Source organism: Chelonia mydas, chromosome 1, assembly GCF_015237465.2.
Source record: "Chelonia mydas isolate rCheMyd1 chromosome 1, rCheMyd1.pri.v2, whole genome shotgun sequence".
In the NCBI taxonomy this organism is placed as follows: Eukaryota; Metazoa; Chordata; order Testudines; family Cheloniidae; genus Chelonia; species Chelonia mydas.
Window position 1 is genome coordinate 24,474,817 of NC_057849.1, and position 18,401 is coordinate 24,493,217.

At 40.1% G+C, this 18,401-nt stretch overlaps 1 protein-coding gene across 6 annotated transcripts in view; it reads right to left on the reverse strand.

The window, feature by feature from the left end:
* GRM5 (glutamate metabotropic receptor 5) overlaps nt 1–18,401 on the reverse strand; it is a 327,880-nt gene that overhangs the window by 172,876 nt on the left and 136,603 nt on the right. For all 6 annotated transcript variants that reach the window (XM_037889517.2, XM_037889525.2, XM_043528671.1 and 3 more), the window contains exon 3: nt 4,854–5,103. In XM_037889517.2, the coding sequence (XP_037745445.1) occupies nt 4,854–5,103 (250 nt within the window). The remainder of the gene's footprint in view (nt 1–4,853; nt 5,104–18,401) is intronic.

Sequence of the window (18,401 nt, forward strand, 5' to 3'; positions counted from 1 at the left end):
ATGTTCTGCAGACAGATACACTGTTTAATGGACATAATTCTTGTACTCTAATCAGTGCCATCTGTAATATTTTCTGTCTGGTGACCTGAGGAGGCCACAAGCAATAAGCACAGATGGATACAGCCTTGTGTATACATCTCTACTAAACTGAATAAATGCAGGGTTAAAGTAGCACATAATTTTTTACACTTGAAATTCAGTGCACTCACCTTTTCATTTGGGGTTGAATCCAATCCCACTAGGCCTATGAGGTAAACATTTGCTGAGCGTTTAAAATGTTTTCCATGCATTAAAAAAAAACCCTTGAGGGCTATTGTCACAAACATTTTCTGTCTTTCATCTCTGTAGAATACTATCACAGACAGGCAATGCAATCACGGTTACTACTGAGAATGCTGAGAGTTTAGTGTCCATTGAGAGTTACCTTTTTCACAAAGTTTTTGGTCACTGTTCTTTGTGCTATTTATGTAAGAGAAAACCAAAGCTGAGCTGGCATGTGACTCCAGGCCCAAGTTCTATCTGCATCAAAAATCATACTCATGATTAAGGATAAGATTTTGTCATGGTTATTTTTAGTAAAAGTCATGGACAGATCCCGGGCAATAAACAAAAATTCACGGAAGCCATGTGTGGTGTTTAGATGCTGCTTGTAATTATTAGAACTGGGAGCACTGGCATTTGGGAGTCTGAAAGGACAGGAAACAGGAAAGAGGCAGGGGGAAGCTGAGGAGGCGGAGTGAGAGCTACCAAGGGTGCAGCAGCAGCTTGGTAAAGAGGTTTCCCCTTTAAAAATAAAGTCCTGTTGAAGTTTGTTAGTACCTTGCCTGGTTGCTACAACACCATGACCTGTCTGTGACTTTTGCTGCTGCAACTCCATGGTTTCTCCCACCACCGTGGTGGCTGGGAGCTGTGGGGATCCCCCTCCGCCCACGGCGACTGCGAGCTGCAGGGTGACCATATTTCCCAAAGAGAAAATGGGACATCCCAGCCACTCGCCCAAGGCAGCCCCCTCCCACCACGGGAGGCTGTCCCCCCGTTGCTGGAACCCTGAGGAGGGGCCCCTCAGGAGTCTGTTACCTGTGGCTGGAGCTTTGCAGCCTCCTACATCCCCCCCCTCTTCACTTGTCGCTGCTGTTGCCTGTTGCTGGAACCCTACCAGGGCCCCACTGGCTGTCAGCTCCAGAGTCCTGCAGCCCCCGGGGAGGCTCTCTGTCATGGAGGTCTCTGGAAATCTCAGATTCCCTACTTCCATGACATCCCTGTCATAAACGTAGCCTTACTCATGATTTATGCAAGGTGTCTGTGTGTAAAATCTTGATGGGGCAAGGGGAGTAAATCCATGATGGAAGGATATCCCTGTGGACTTGGTCTGGTCTGTGACACCCCCCTGCCCTGGCTAAGCTGCACTAGCTGGTATATGGGGGAGGGGGCAGATCCAAAGCTCCAGCCAGTTCCCACCCCTGCCCACCTACCTGTGTGGGAAGAAGAGTTGCAGCCCACCAGTAGCTGTTCTTTCTTTGCCCAGGTATGTCTGGTGACGCTGGACTTGGGCAGTGGATTGACTTTGGACCCTGCCTTCCCTGGGTAGATGTGTAACCAGGTTCACGATTCAGCCCCCTACCTCAACCCCCCATGGTTTGAAGCCATTTTCCAAGCTCTTCCTAAAAGCCATATTTTTTTCCTCACAGAAATAATACACAAAAAGGCCCCACCACTAGACATTATCTAATGCTTCAAAAAGTCTTTTCCAGTTTCTGAAACCTCTCCTGTTTGTCACCCCTCACACCATGGTGTGTATTTCTAGGCTCACTGCGCTGTGGCAGGGTGGTTGGCCTTAGGCCTTCTTCTTTGCAACACACCCAGGGCTTGCCCATCAGCTCATTAATGTACACTAAGGCGTAGCTTACTGATTAAACTGCCTCTCAGGAACCTTGCTGCTCACTGTAGCTTATCAAATAAACATGCCATGCTACCAATAAGACTCAAATACTCAGATGAAACAAGCATTGACTCTTTTATAGTCAAACAAATGCTATTGTGCTGAAACAAGCCATCTTTAGACAATAACAAGCTGGAATAGATATATATTCTCTACTAGCTGCAGCAATGGGAATGTATTACAGAGACTCATCCTGAGTCATGCATCAGTCCCTTTACATTGCTCCTGCTGAAAAGAAATGAGGATGGCTCCAGTGAAGGGGGAGTTTCCAATAGCCACAGAGCTTGTATTGCGGGCTCTTGAATCATCTTTGTGCAGCCTCCAAGATCAGAGGTAATGATAGGATCATTTCCTAGGGACAGCAGGATATAAAGAGACGCTGTGGCACTCCATTAATCTCCAGTTGGCTGAAAGCCCCTTGCGGCCCCAGCCAGCTTGCTACAGTTTAAAGCAGGCCCAGGTTGGGTAGCTGCAATTAGTTTCACCCAGCTCAGCTGTCTCTAGTAGATACTGGGCACCACTGCTTTTATGTCTCATCACCATGGCTTTTTATTGCAGATGATAGCCACCCCACCCCCACATATTTCTCTCTTTCTGAATTGTGTAGAAATACGTTTCGCCAATACAGCTGGGAGACATTTTTATGCCGACCCTTTTTTCAGTGAAAAATGCAGATTCAGCCACAGCAAAATGCTTTGTAAATTCATATCAGTTTTGCCAAATGTTTGTGGAGAGGGGAGTAAAAATTCTGAACAAAATCAAAATGTTTCATTTTGGCATTTTCTAAACAAAACCATTTGATTTTTCAGCATAAAACAACTCTTTGTTCAAAAACTTCCTTTAATTTAATTTGTTTTAAATTAAAAAACATTAAAAAATTGTCAAAATTCGAATAAAACATTTCTGATTTTGTCAAAACAAAATTTTTCACTCAACCCAAAATGATTTTTTTAAAAACTTTTCATTTCACCAAACCTTTCTAAAATTGTTGGTTCAACTCGAAACAATTTTTTTGACATTTTGAAATTGCCAGTGTACTGAAAAATCCCTAATTCACACAGCTCTATTCATAGATGAGCTTGGTATTATCTTGTGCAAGAAAGTGCATAAATCACTCCAACAGAATAGAGCCTTCTTTTTAATCCAAAGCTGTTTACTATTTAGACTTCTAAAATAAACCATCATCTCAACATGCCACCTCTAAAACATTCTTACAACTAGACATGACAACCCCTGAATATAAACAGGAAACATTCTGTATCATTTATCAAAAGTAGGACGTCACTTATATTTAACCTCTCTTTTTTTCCCTTTTCTCTCTCTTTTTTTTAAGATCTACAAGTATATCCATTACATTGATTCTGTCTCACAGTCACTGAGGGCCCATTGGGCATCAAATCCTACTACTTTGCAAATGAGCAACTCTTAGTAAAATCAGTGGGAGTTTGAGGTTTACATGAACAAAGCACCTAAATGACTTCTGAAAGAGGGACTTAGGTCCTTTTGAAAATTTGAGGCCTGCAACAGAGAAACACCTCCATGTGTTAAGTGTGTAAAAGGAGGTAGAAAGGGTGATGAGCACCCAAAAGTCCAACTGAAGTCAATAGATTCTCTGTAAATCAGGCCACAAATGGATGGAATAAGGCAAGGCAACAGAGCAACCTCAATAGGAAAAAAATAGCCATAGTAATGGACTCACATTGGTTGAAGATGCAGAAATAAATAAGCAATTACAGTTATTCAAAAAGGTGTGGCGATTGTTTCATTCTTGTGATGGGTCAATGAGAGAAGGCAGGAGCCCATGTAGCCATGCTATTCTCCATTGTTCACCATCCAAAGAGGAATAGGCAGCATGGTAAAAAGGGCAGGAAGGGTGACCTGGGAAGTGGATAGAGGCCTAGATTCTAAAATTGACAAGGGCCCAAGCCCCATAGATTCCAAGGCAACTGCACGGAGGTGCTTCCCTTCCACATTCTTCACAGGCTCACCCTTCCATCGCCCGGACAGCCGGCTTCACTGTCATGTTGCTCTTTTTTTTGCCAGCTGTACAGCATGCTTGTGAACCTGCCAACAGAACCTTCATTCTTCGGGCAGCATATACTCACCTTTCCAATTGCACTTCCTTGCAGGTGGAGCATGTCATAGTCAAGTGACTGTTCTGAGACCCCCTTCATGTAGGCTGGCGACCCTGCCCTCCAGCACCCAAAGTCCATTAGTTTATGTGGAATGTGTGGCAAATACACAGAGGCACACTGCACATACAGCAGTCACCTTTCCTCTTTGTGCAATTACCGTAGTCTCATTTCCTGCTTGATTAATGCAGCTAATATTTTCCTCTCTCTCCTTTCCATGCAGATGGAAGTGAGCATTTGTGCCATGATGACTGACCACCAGATCATATGAAAAAACAGCTGCATACTTTCTTTAGAACAATGCTAATGGAACAGCACTACAGCCAAAGGAAAATAATCATTCATAAATAATCTCTCCATTTTGAAGAGACTTTTATTTCATTTCCACACAAAGACAAGACCAGCCGTGTCTTAAAACAACATTCAGATCAGCCATAGTTTTAGTTATTAATGGCATCACGTTGATATGCATTTTCAAATAATGTAGCAAAGAACAAGGATAACATAAATCAGAAATAATTATCTATATATTACAGCCATTCTCTGAAAAACTGTATTATGCAGCAATACCTTCCAAACAGGGACACTGTGTACAGTGTAATGTATACACACAAGCCTCTCTGGTATCTATATCATAGATGACAAAGATTCTGCTAAAATGATATCCTGAACTTCAGGAAACACACGCACAGTACATAACTTATGTGTGTGTGTGTTTGTGCACATGACCCAGTTGTACTATGCATATCAGTGAACACCTATAATTATACAGGGTTACTCACCTGCCTAGCAGCAAAAACTCTCCAGCCAGACCCAAGCGCCTCATGGCCATTAGCAGCCCTCTCACAGTCATGCCCTCACAGAAGCAAGCAACCACTCTTGCCTTGGGCAGGTGGCTCCTTAGCTTTTTCAACAGCTTGTCAAAACTCTGTTCGCCAGCATTGCTATAAATCTTGTAGGAATGGGCAATGCAGATCCCCTCCTTGCCCGACATATCTTTGAAGGCTTCCATTCCACTCTCACCATAGTTTCCTACATGGAAATAAAAGAAACGCACAAACTGTAAATTAATAGATTAAAATTTCAAGGTTTTCCATATTAGGAAATAAACAAATCAGGTTAAATGCATTGGTATTTTATTGGTGTTTACATTATTGATGCTAACAAGGTACCATTAAGAAATATTCTTTTTTTAAAAAAAGAGAGAGAACACAATGCTTACAACAAAATGTTTATAAATCACAGAACTAACCTAACCCTTCAAAGTCTGCTAAATTGATTGAATTAGCTCAGTTGCTTTGAGGTTTTGGGCAGTTTTTAAAAGGTAAAAATAATTGTTCAGGACTAATTGTTTGTTTGTTTTCTTCCTGCTTTAAAATATTCTGAATGTTAAAAATGTTAATTAGCAAAAATGTGACTTTGTAAATAACACAATCTGAAGCATACCAGTATTTTAAACATGTTAATAATGTATGCGTGGCAAAAGTAATCCTCTGAGGAAAGGTCCTTTTCTGCGCATCTCTAGAGAAAAGGTGGTAAAACTGAAGACACAGAGGTCATGATAAGCTAAAATCCTAGGTTTTGTTTTTGTTTTTTTTATTAAAGTAGAAATGTAAATCCAAACCAGCATAGAAGAACTTTCATGCTTTCTCGCATGCTGCCCCTCACGCACAGGAGAAGCTCCTTGTAAACATTCGCAACCCCCCCCCCCTCATTATCTCTTTCAAATCCTTCCTTAAAACATTCCTTTGCTAAACTTGACCATGATTTGGGCGTTGGTGTCCTGAGACTGAGGCCTAACAAGCAGACCAATATTGTCTCATTGTTTCCTTGTCTCTCTGCCCGTATTCACCTGTTGCTCCTTGTCTTTGATAGCAAGCGCTGTGGAGCTGGGACCATCTCTTTGTTATCCGTTCATATGGCACCTAGCACAATGGCATACAGGTCCATGACTGGAGCTATGAGGCACCACCACAATACAAATAAGAAGAAGACAGTGAGAGACCAGGAAAGTGAGACCGCTGCTGGGAACTGATCCTCAACTCATCTGTGTTCTTTCAGGGAAAGAAACTCTAACCCGGTGCAAACTTTACAGCATATCAACATAATACAGGAACATACTAAAACAGTGACCATGGAAAGATATTGCATTGAGTGGTTAGAGCTGGATCTGGGAATTTGGACTCATAAGTTTTACTTCTAGCTCTGCCACTGTGTAGCTTTACGACTTTGGGCAAGTCATTTCCAGCCCTCTCCAACTCAGCTAACACATCTATGAAATAAACTTCATTTGTATTATGGTAGACTCTTGAGGCCTATTATGATAGGCACCATAAATAAACATAATAAGAGACTGGCTCCAGCTTGAAGACCATTCACTCTAAATAGACAGCACAGACAAAGGGTAAGAGAAAGGAAGTATTTTACACAAAGAGAAATGAGGCATAGAGAGATTAAGTGACTTGTGTGTGAAAGGTCATACTGTCAGTTTGTGGCAGAGCCAGGATTTCAACCTAGACCTTCTGGTTTACAGTCGAGAGTTTTAACCACAAAACTACCCTCCCTCCCATATTAGGATTAAAACTGGTCCAAAATCAGAAGTTCTGCCCAATTCAAATCTGGAAGAACAATCAAAATATGATCAATTCTCACAAAACAGAAAGTTCAAAAACTGTTTGATTTTGGAATGTTAAAATGTTTCATTTTGGCTTAGTTCAATGTCAGTTTGTTTTCCTCTAAGCTGCTATGGTGTCTCATGGACCTGTAGCTTGCATGTCTCATGACCCATTTTAATCTATGAGCCTGGCTCCTGAGCCAGATTATATCTCCCATGATGTGCCATGGTCATGTGGCTCACGTGAGGCAATGCATCAGTTCATCCAGAGGCTGAGACTGCGTAAATCATGGGAAATGTAGTCTAGCCAGGGAACCCAGCCGACAGACTAAATGGAGATATTAGGTACTCAAACTACAATGAGGTCCTGCAGCACTTCATAAGTCCTACATAAATTAATGGCTAACTGACCCAAAATGAAACATCAAGTTGGTTTGAAAAAATATACATATTTTCTTTTGATTTTCCCAACAGAAAATTCAAAAATTATCAGCAAAATTATAATTTGTTGATGGGAAATTTTGATTTTGCAGAAACTGCATTTCCATTGAAAAAAGCTTTTCAGTAGAAAATTTCCAACCAGTTGTAATTCACCTACAGAACTAGGTCTCTTCAAGGTGTAAAACACTCAACTCCTCAGATGAAACTGCAAGTACAAACTATTACCTTGAGGCTTGCTCTAAAACTGAGGATAGATTTAACTACAATGCAGCACAAATAGCAGTTTTCTCAATAAATGCCCCAACCATTGACTCTTTTATAATCAAACAAATACTATTATGTCACAAATGTACTGGTCATGTAATATTTCAAGGCCCTGTAATTTTGTTACACCATACAGTAAGTGGTGCCTCATATAAAATGAAAGAAAGTGCTTCAAAATAATGAGGCCACTTACCAAATTATGCAGATTTTCAGCATTCGGAAGAAAAACATCCTGATATTCTAACTCTGAAAGTGACTGAGTTTCCGAGTTGAGAAAACTCTAGCTGTGTGGTATGAGCTTGAGGGAGATTCAACAAAAACAGAATGCAGTTTTGCATCAAGGTTCTTGTACAAATCCACTTGTCATAATCATTGCTGATTAAACTACTTTATTAATTATTCATAGAAAATTCCCCTGTTGTGGAGTACTTTTGATGAGGTATGTATATTTAATTTTAGCTATACTGTAGTGGTAATGAACACACTTTGGTGGAAAACTAATCATTGCTCTTAGATTCCCTTATATCACAAAAACAAATTAGTCTGAATTTCCTTAAAGCCATGTTTCCCCTCCAGGAACAGAAAAACCAGGGAAGGCAGAAAATGTTGTAGGAGGCTATGAGAAGTTTTCATCAAGAATTTCTGCCACACATTTCCTGCAAGGGGAAAGGAGCTGGAGTTTGGGGAGTTCGTGGAAGGAGAGACGCTTGGTAAGTTTTCTCAAAGAAACCAGATTTTACTGATCTATGTGTAGGCTTGGAAGGATTAGATTTTATTGGTAAGTGTCAGTAAATGTTGATTTCACCCTAAACACCTAAACTAATGAAAAAATATTTCCATCAATAATAATCAAAATTTACAGATAGACAAAGTAAGAAAATGCTGCTTGAAAACTTATTAGAGTTTGATTTAAGGATAATTTACTTTGTATATTTTGGCATGTGATGTTGGTGTGTGCTTTAATGGTTATAAAGCTTTAACTGTTTGAATCTCAGCATCTACTGTCATTAAATAATTATTGTCTGACCCCGCTTACTGTTCCTCCCACAACTGTGAAAATTTAAGTTACTGAAAATAAAAGAAATACTTAAAACCCATAATTCTGTGCAACTATGAAAATTGAAATTGTTAAAAGTTTTAAAAATGCTTAAAATTAAACATTGATAATATTGATATTATCCATTGAAATTGTTTTAAAAAACTGAAATGTGGTATCTATGTTGTGGTAGTAATATAAGGGCCACAACCAGGTTGGCCCCATTGTACTAAGCTGCAAGTGGGTTGCCTAGGCGGTGCTCCCTTGTGGCCCCTCAAAGTGTGAATTCCCCAGTTGCGGGTCCTTGTCAGTTGGATGCCACCCTTCATGGGTCTGGCGCCATAATTCCTTAAGCCCTCTGCCTATGACAGACTTAAATCCCACCCCTTCTGAGGCATCAGAGTCCAAAATGAAAGGAAAATTGTGAACTTCAAACCAGGGTCACCCAAGGATTCATCAGCAGGACCCCGCCCTTCTACTCAGGGCTCGTCTCTGTGTAGCCAGTCCCTTTTGTCGGTCTTCCTGGGACCAGTCATCCCATCCACAAGGAGGCTCACCCAGCTAGCAACCTGTCTTCGGTTCTTGGCTGGACGAAGGCTTCCCTCACAGAGGAAGAAACAGAGCTCTGCTCTGCTTTCCTGGTCAGCCCCTAACTGAGCTGGGCCTCTTCCATTTAAGTCCCCTCTCCACTCCTGAAAACTGTTGTAGGTAAAGCAGGGTGGGGCCAACCATGTCCACAGGCCCTCATTAACTGCCTTCCTACTAGCGTGGGGCCTATCACATAGGCTCTGTCCAAAACATACAAAAATGATAATTCCTTCTCCAAAGAGCTTACACATTAAAAAGATAAGATGTAAATAGATGGGTGCCACAAACTAGTGGGCTGGGGTGGGGGAGGCAGGGTTAGAAGGTGTACACAATTCTTAGCCAATCATTAACAATGATCAAAACTTGTCCCAAGTAAGAAATAGAAGGGAGAAGTCGATTTACTGTTACTTTGTTGCACAATTTAAGTATGTAAGGCTTGTCTACACTTACCGGAGGATCAATGCTGTGGTGATCGATGCATCGGTGTTCAATTAGCAGGTCTTCACAAGACCTGCTAAATTGACCGCCGATCGCTCTCCTGTCGACTCCTGTACTCTACCTGGTCGAGAAGAGTAAGGGGAGTCGATGGGAGTGTGTCTCCCATTGATGTTGCGTAGTGTGGACCCCGCGGTAAGTAGATCTAAGCTACATCAATTTGAGTTACTCTTTGTAGACAAGGCCAAAGACTCATACTACCACACCTAGAGATGAATCTGTAATGAGAAACTGGTGGTTTACATTCAAACTCTGTCCCCACTAAACAGTCTCTTCATTAGAGCACTTGAAAACTATGAATCTATATTGTAGCTGACTCTGCACTAGAATGTGGGCCAGATTTTCACTGGGTGCTGATCTCTTGAAAATGTGGCCAGAAGTGACTGCTGGGGACTTTTGAACATCTGGCTCTTTTTTAATGTGAATAAATGAAAGCTGAGCTCTTTTGAAAATCTGCTTCCATATGTCTCAACATGTATAAATAAATCATGTATTACATCATCTGCTAATGACTTAGCCCTGCCTCTGATTTACAATTTGGTTCAATATAAGGCATGTGCATTACCACCTATGTTATAACTATAACCACCTGCTAGCTCAGCTTCAGCTGGATCAGTACTAGTCACTGTTAAGAAGCTTAAAAAGAACAGACTGTGCTTTTTTCTTTCTCCCCCATCCTCTGGGGATGAAAGTGAATGTAGTACAGTATATAATACTTGGATCTGATAGAAAGGGATCTGGCAAATTACTTTCTACTCCTACTATTCCTTCTGCCCAGTAATTGAGCCAATTAAACCCTCTTAATACAAACCTCTGAGATTTAATCTGCATTATAAGGCAAAAGCAAAAAGGGTTTTAGTCTAAAAATAATAAACAAAATACACTGACATCTGCTTCTGTCAGATTAGAGGACACCAATACAAGATAATAAAGAAAGGCTCCATAACTGACTGAAATACTGTGCTGAGAGAATTTTAGTAGAGCCACAAAAATTGTTTTATTGCTTTTTGTCCTAATCTGTAATGCAAATTGTTATCAGACATCGTCCCATTTTGAAATGAGGCTTAATGCATGGGAACGAAAAAGGAGGCCATTTGGAGAACTTTAAGATATAAAATTGATACAGATGTTGGGGAGAAGTCCAATCACCACAGAGTGTAATTTTATAGGAAAACAGAACGGTCAATCAAGAATGAAGAAATGTATTACATCATTTATTTAGCTCCCTGATAATCCTACCTGACATGGGGAGCATATTTCTTTAATCAAGAAGCGCTACCCTTGTTTTTGATAGGTAGGAGAGATCCTAGTAGAGATTTTCAAAGCAGAACAGCAGATTTAGCCACACATCTTGTACTAAAATTCACTGGCTTCCATGAGAGTTAACAAGGTACAGCATCTTGCAGGAGGTATTTGAAGAGCTGTATATATGTATAATGATTTATATATAGCTTGGAGCAATGGGAAGAAATTATTAAAATGCAACATGCTGTCTGATTATCAGGACAATCTTCCTGAAAGTCAAGGGTAAATAGGATGTAGAACAGTCTCCCAAAGCAAAATAGTAGAAACCAGTGGTGTAGTTGTAAAACAAAACAAAACAAAAAAGTGGTAAACTTACCTTAACTAAATTCCATATTCCACAAATGAGAAGTGGGTAAACTCAGTTTACCCAAGTTTACTCTTGACTACACTGCTGTTAGAAACCTCATCATTTGTGACATTTAAAACTAGAGTGGGGAAAACACTAGAAAATGTACCAGTGAACTACTGGGTTTCTTCTTGACATGATTCTATGACTCTTCTTAGGTTTGGCCATTGCTAATAGTAAGGACAGGGCCGGATTTATAAAGGGATCCAAAGAGGCAGATAGGATTACAAAAGAACCTAACTCACATTGAATGTCAGCAAACTCAACAGGAATTAGGTATCTCAACTGCTTAGGTGCTTTTGAAAATCCCACTAGGCTCCCATCTGGAACTTTAGGTGCCCAAATACCTTGGTAAAGCTGGACCTTATTTTAGGCTTTGTACATATATAGATACATGTAGATATATTCTTAATTTGCATGGAAACATATTATTGTGTTAAACATTTAACCAGCTTCATTTTCAGCAGTGGTACTATTAGTTTCGGTCAGATATGATCAGATAAACATTCTGAAATGTAACTAACTCATCAGCAGCTCTCCGGACAAATAGTGTAAGAGGTTTCCTTGACTCAGTGACTAATCTCCCCTTTGGAGAGGTGAAATCATTTGGCTCAGATTAAATCCAGCAGCATATTATGTTAGTTCTCAAGAGCCAATAAATCCCTACAGATATTCTCTTCCCCTCCCTTCACAATAGCTACCATCCTGAGAGGCAAAGGGATATTTGGACTAATTAATAGGGTTGTATCCAATTAACTAAAAGGATCAAAGGTGATTAATACTAAAAACATGGGGAGGATCAAATGGGACTGTCCTACAGAAAGGTTATCCAGAGAACAAGGTGATCCGCAACTATGGTTGCCAAGCATCCAGGATTGCCCTAGAGTTTCCAGGAGTTAAAAATTAATCTTTAATTAAACATTATGTCATGTAACAAAACTTTCAGGAAATACATCCAACCAAAATTGGCAACCGTATCTGCAACAGCTACAAACATGGTGGGGCTGCTCTGAGTAGCCATGACTGTGGGAGACCTGAGAAATTAATATTATGCCTTAAAGTGCTTTAACAAGTGGTTGCACGTGCCATCAGGCTCTGTTGCTCTGGATGAGTTCTGTTGTAGCACCTGATCCTGAGTTCCAGGGGGACTTTATTGGTGGAGGTCTCATTGCAAAGCTCTCCATAAACTCAGAACCCACTCATTATTAAAAAGAAAAGGAGTACTTGTGGCACCTTAGAGACTAACAAATTTATTTGAGCATAAGCTTTCGTGAGCTACAGCTCACTTCATCGGATGCATCAGATGAAGTGAGCTGTAGCTCACGAAAGCTTATGCTCAAATAAATTTGTTAGTCTCTAAGGTGCCACAAGTACTCCTTTTCTTTTTGCGGATACAGACTAACACGGCTGCTACTCTGAAACCACTCATTATTATCACACAGAAATGGGTGTGACAGAGTGACCTCACCAGGCAGCCTCTGCACACTCTATGCACCAGCCACTGTGCTAGGCCCAAGGATGGTGGTATGGAGAACACTGGAACAGAGCTGCAGTGGGACCATTGTAATCATCTAGTCTGACTTCCTGCTTAACACTGGCCACGGAACTTCCCCCAAATAATTCCTTTGTGAATTAGAGCAGATCTTTTAGAAAAACATCCAATTTTGATTTAAAAATTGCCAGTGTCAGAGAATCCATTACATCACTTCTCATATCAATATGACTGCAATTAGAGCTGGACATGAACTGGATTTTTAGTTTTCTGGGGAATTCCATGATTTAAAAAAAAAATCAATTCCAAAAAGGAACAAAATGTGAAAATTCTTGCAAAAAGAAATGGGGTGGGCGGGGGAGGGGATCATCCTGTGCAGATCAAAATGTTGACTTTGGATAAAAACTGAAACATTTTGTTATTTCAACTATTTAAAATTTTATATTATCTTATATAAAAAACAATTGAAACAGCATCATTTCAAAATGTAAAATTGTTATTGAAATGCCTTCTTTCCATTTTTATGTAGAAATAAACTTTCTTCAAACCAAACATGTTTCCACAAAACATTTTACTTTCAACAAAGCAGGATTTTCATCGAGAAAACTTCCCACTGTAATATTTCCAGTGAAGTCTAATGGAAATGCTGATCTTCTCCATCTCATGGCATAGGAATTGCTCTCAGCCTAGACATTGTCTAAGCCTGGGTATTTTCATGGCTTTTTGAGCTCTCTCCTGTGAGAGGCTTCAGGTACTGGCAGTTTTTTGGTTTGGATTTTTTTGTTGTTGTTGTTGAAGAGATTCTCTTAAGGCTCCTTTCACCCTGGATATAGGGCCAAATGCTGCTTAGCTACAATGGTGTAAATCTGGAGTAATTTCACTGGACTCCCTCTGGATTTATACCAGCATAATTGGGAGCAGAATCAGGCCCTCCCTGTTTATCCTCTGGTGCTCTTCAGCTCTTTGAACTCAGCCCTGAATTGTGACACTGGCAGAATTTTCTCTTCATAGGGCTGCTGCAGAGGCAGCCACTCAGTTCTCTGTGTGGTGTGGCAGCTTTAGAAACTGGGGATTACCCGGCTGCCTAGTCAAAATAATGAGCATTCGGGGGGAAAGGGGAATCATTAATTTGTTTAAATCTTTGCTTAATTCTATCTAATTAATTGCAACAAATGAGAGCTGGCTTCCCTTCCTGTTGGTTACTCAGACAGGCTGTGCCATGGAGATACATCCATTTCAAATTTCAGAGTAACAGCCGTGTTAGTCTGTATTCGTAAAAAGAAAAGGAGTACTTGTGGCACCTTAGAGACTAACCAGTTTATTTGAGCATGAGCTTTCGTGAGCTACAGCTCACTTCATCGGATGCATAGCATATCGTGGAAACTGCAGAAGACATTATATACACACAGAGACCATGAAACAAAACTTCCTCCCACCTCACTCCCCCGCTGGCAACAGCTTATCTAAAGTGATCATCAAGTAGAGCCATTTCCAGCACAAATCCAGGTTTTCTCACCCTTCCCCCCCCCCTACACACACACATACAAACTCACTCTCCTGCTGGCAACAGCCCATCCCCCTTGAGAAAACCTGGATTTGTGCTGGAAATGGCTCTACTTGATGATCACTTTAGATAAGCTGTTGCCAGCGGGGGAGTGAGGTGGGAGGAAGTTTTGTTTCATGGTCTCTGTGTGTATATAATGTCTTCTGCAGTTTCCACGATATGCTATGCATCCGATGAAGTGAGCTGTAGCTCACGAAAGCTCATGCTCAAATAAACTGGTTAGTCTCTAAGGTGCCAAAAGTACTCCTTTTCTTTTTATCCATTTCAAAGGCTTTCACGCCCTCCGCAGAACTGAGCAGCCATGGCAATGGAATGGTACTTTGAAGAAGCAACTGCATAAATGGGATAGCAGCTAGAGCTGGGCTCTAACAGAGCACAAAGAACAAGGGAGAAACAGTAGGCAACAACCCTATTTGAATTCATTTGAGAGATCTACCTACAACATACCCAACTCAAACTTTGTCTATTGACTGAAAACCACAAATATGTGGAAATGGAATGCAGTCTAATGGATAAAGCCGGGGATGGGAGCCGAGAAACCAGGGTTTTATTCCCAACTCTGCCTCTGACCTGCTGTGTGACTTTGAGCAAGTCATTTAACCGCTCTGTGACTCAGTTTCCCCTACCACTCTTAGTGTGATCTTTCTATTTAGATTGTAAGGTCTTTGTAACAGAGATAATCTCTTACTATGTGTTTGTACAGCACAGTGGGACCACCATCTCAGCTGGGGACTCCGAGCACTAACGTAATAATAATAAATAAAAGGATTGTACACAAAACATTTGATAGATCAGCATGAAATGGGGTTAGTTATTAGAACTGGGCAGAAAAAGGTTGTCCTGTCTCACAAACATCTTTAAGTATTTGAAAAATAAATTCTGTCCCAAATTAGGACAAAATCAAAATCTCAAACATTTTTGCAAGCTGACAATCCAAATAAAAAAATGGTTCAGGTCAATTTGGTTTTGTTTTGATAATTTCAAAATGTTTTGTTTCAGTTTTGACCATTTTAAAATCTTATCTTTTTTGGCCATAATTAGCTTAAATTTCCAAAGAAATAGTGATTCTTAACAGGAAATCTGCAATTTTTCATTTAAAAACTGTTGACGCAAAACATTGACAATTACTAAACAATTTTGTCAAAATATTTTTCAAGTCGAGAAATTTGTTGAAACCAACCCTTTCATTAGCATTTCTGTACTTGGCATTTTCCTGTGAAAACAGTTTCACTGAAAAATTCCCAACCATCTCAACTAGTTATTCTTACTTTTAAATGATTATTATTGTCTCTTGTTCATTAAAATATTTCATATTTTTAATGGAGTAACGACATCACATACACTAAACAAAATACAGTACATGAACTGCAACATTCAAATTTAGCTAATTAAACAAAATACATCTGCCCATTATCTCCTTTGGTGATGAGCCATCCTTTTGGGGAAATTGCACATCTTTTTTTGGCTACTTTAAATGAATAAAGTCTTTCCCTCATTAGAAAACTTTGACCTAGTTCCACAGTTTAATGCATCTAACTTGTGTCTCCTTTTAAAATTGTCATTTCCCAGCTTGAACTTAAATGGAAAGTCTCATTAAAACACTCCTGTTTACTGAGAATCCCCAGAGCAGAACTTACTGAAAATCCCCAGACAAGTCTTGTCAATAGCTTTCCTTGTAAGACTGGTCACCTTTGATCACTTTATTAACTAGCTGTAACTACAGCTCTGTAATTCCCTTCTGCCCTGAATAATGGTTGAAGTCCTCCATGGGGCTAACATCTAGCACAAGATTTCAAGCGTGACACCTATTGCAGAAACATGATGGTGTCTCATGCTTTCCTTGTTTATAGTCTAAAGATATTAACAATCATCTGCACTTTCCGTCTGTGTCTGCCCTGCAATCAGGACGTGTGACTGCAGCACAGGTAGACGTATGTACCTGAGCCAAGCTAGCTTTAATCTAGCTAGACCAAAACTAGCTTGGGTAACAATAGCAGTGATAATGTGGTGATTGGCAGGTGTATAAACCTCTAAGGGTATTTTTACCCTGCAGTCCAAGCTGAGACTGCAGTATGTGTAGACATACCAAGCTTGCTTACACCTCGAACAACAATATTAGTGAAGCTTCAGCAGCATGGGCGGCAGAACAGGCTACCTAGGATGACCAGATGTTCCAATTTTATAGGGACAGTCCTGATATTTGGGCTTTTTCTTATATAGGTGCCTATTCCCCCCACCCACCCCCTGTCCCAATTTTTCACACTTGCTATCTGGTCACCCTAAGGCTACCCAAATCTTCCTGGAACCCTGGATATGTACTGAAGTGACTAGCCCATACTTTCGTCCATGCTGCTGTTGTTTCTCGTGATTTTATTAAACTGTGTGAAACTAATGACTCCACTCCTGTTTATCAAACCAGGCTTGTCTATTGCTTGTAGTTTGTTTCTTTAAGTGGGAGACAGGGCACTTAAATAGGGTGTCATCCCTTTTATGATGGAAAGTCTTTGTCAAAGAGGAAGGTTTTGTAGTGTTTCTTAATTGTGGCCGGACTCAGGATTTGGCTATTCTCTTCTGGAATAAATCCTCTAAACTCAGAACACTTTGTCCCTAGCTGTTGCATCCTTCATCCAGAATTTTGTGATCTGCCTTGTTCCAGAGGAGAGCAATGGTTCATCAACTGGAATTTGGGCTGTAATATAGCTGCGGCGCGGTCCACTACTCGCTTTCTATCTCAGTGAAAATCAGCTCCCTTCACAGGCAAGTTACTTTGTGTCTATAGAGTGTTGCAGACTGGAACACGGATACCTGTCAAATTCACTTATATTATTCATAGAGCTGGTCGGGAATTTTCCATCAGATAACCATTCTGACAGAAAATGCCATTTCCACAAAACCAAATGTTTCCACAGAAAAATCTTACTTTTGCCCAAATTTGGAAAATCAAAATTAAGTGTTTTGTTTCAGGTCCATTTAACACAATTCAGAATACTTCATTTTGTTGAAATGACCCAAAATGTTTCATTTCAAATCAGTTCACTACAATATTAAACTCCATTTCCCTATGACTGCATGTCTTACGGGAGCTGTACTTTGAACCCCCTACTCTATATGGGCCAAGCTCCCTGAAAGACTGTGTCCCATAATGCAATGTGGAGTTCCCTCTGACCAAGCTATGTGTGGTGCACCGCAGTTACATGCTGGGAAATGTAGTCCAGCCAGGGAGTTTGGGGGCATCACGCTCCCAAACTACAATCCCCACAAGGCTTAATATTGGAATGACTCAAAACCAAGCATTCTGGTTCATTTCAACAAACAAACAAAACATTTCAATTTCAGGAATGTCAAAATAGTCTGTTTCAGTCAAAAATGTCAAAATGAAATGTTTCAACATTTCCAAATTGAATTATTTTGGAATTTTTGTTCTGTGAAAATTTTTTAAATTTCAACTTTTTGTCCCAATTTGCAATGAAAACAGAAGTTGAAAGGTTGGCTTTTACTGTGGGATGGAAATTCCAAATTTTGCTCAGCTACAATGGTTAGTTCTTAACTCTTTTTGGTAGCTTGTAGCTTTTATATACCTAGCGTACTCGGGTGCCCTCATTACTGTAGAATCTGAGCATCAAACCTGATCAAATTGCTTTGAGTCATGTTCACGTTTGCTTATTGTGTTAATGGCTGAATCGTATTTATTATATCTATAGTCATGCTAAATGTCTATTTTAAGCAACATCTGAGACCATTAAAGCTATTGTAGAAGGTGACGAGGACTCTCCATGTTAAAACAGAGAAAATGTTAATTTTATGTTTAACTGATTATATACAATTTTATTTAATGTGTTCATTTTGGGCAAATTTGGGTTTGATTATTCTCCTGATTTGAATTGTATGCGAATTTGGTAGTGCATTGAGGTCTCATAAGAGTCTGCACATATCTAGAGCGACAACTGGACGGTAAAGTTGCACTCACTTGAATTTCGCAGAAGTGTTGATCAAAAGATTTTGAAAGAGTTAATATGAAGAATCTTGGGAGATATTATTGGTGCTTAAGAAAAATTGTGGAGGAAGAAATTTCTCTTATAAAGAGAACCTATGCTGTCTGGCCAGCAACTTGCCTGAATATTGAAAGAGTGCTGGGTTGGTTTTGACAAAATTGTCTCAGGTCCAGAATGGGATTTCTGGTCAAAA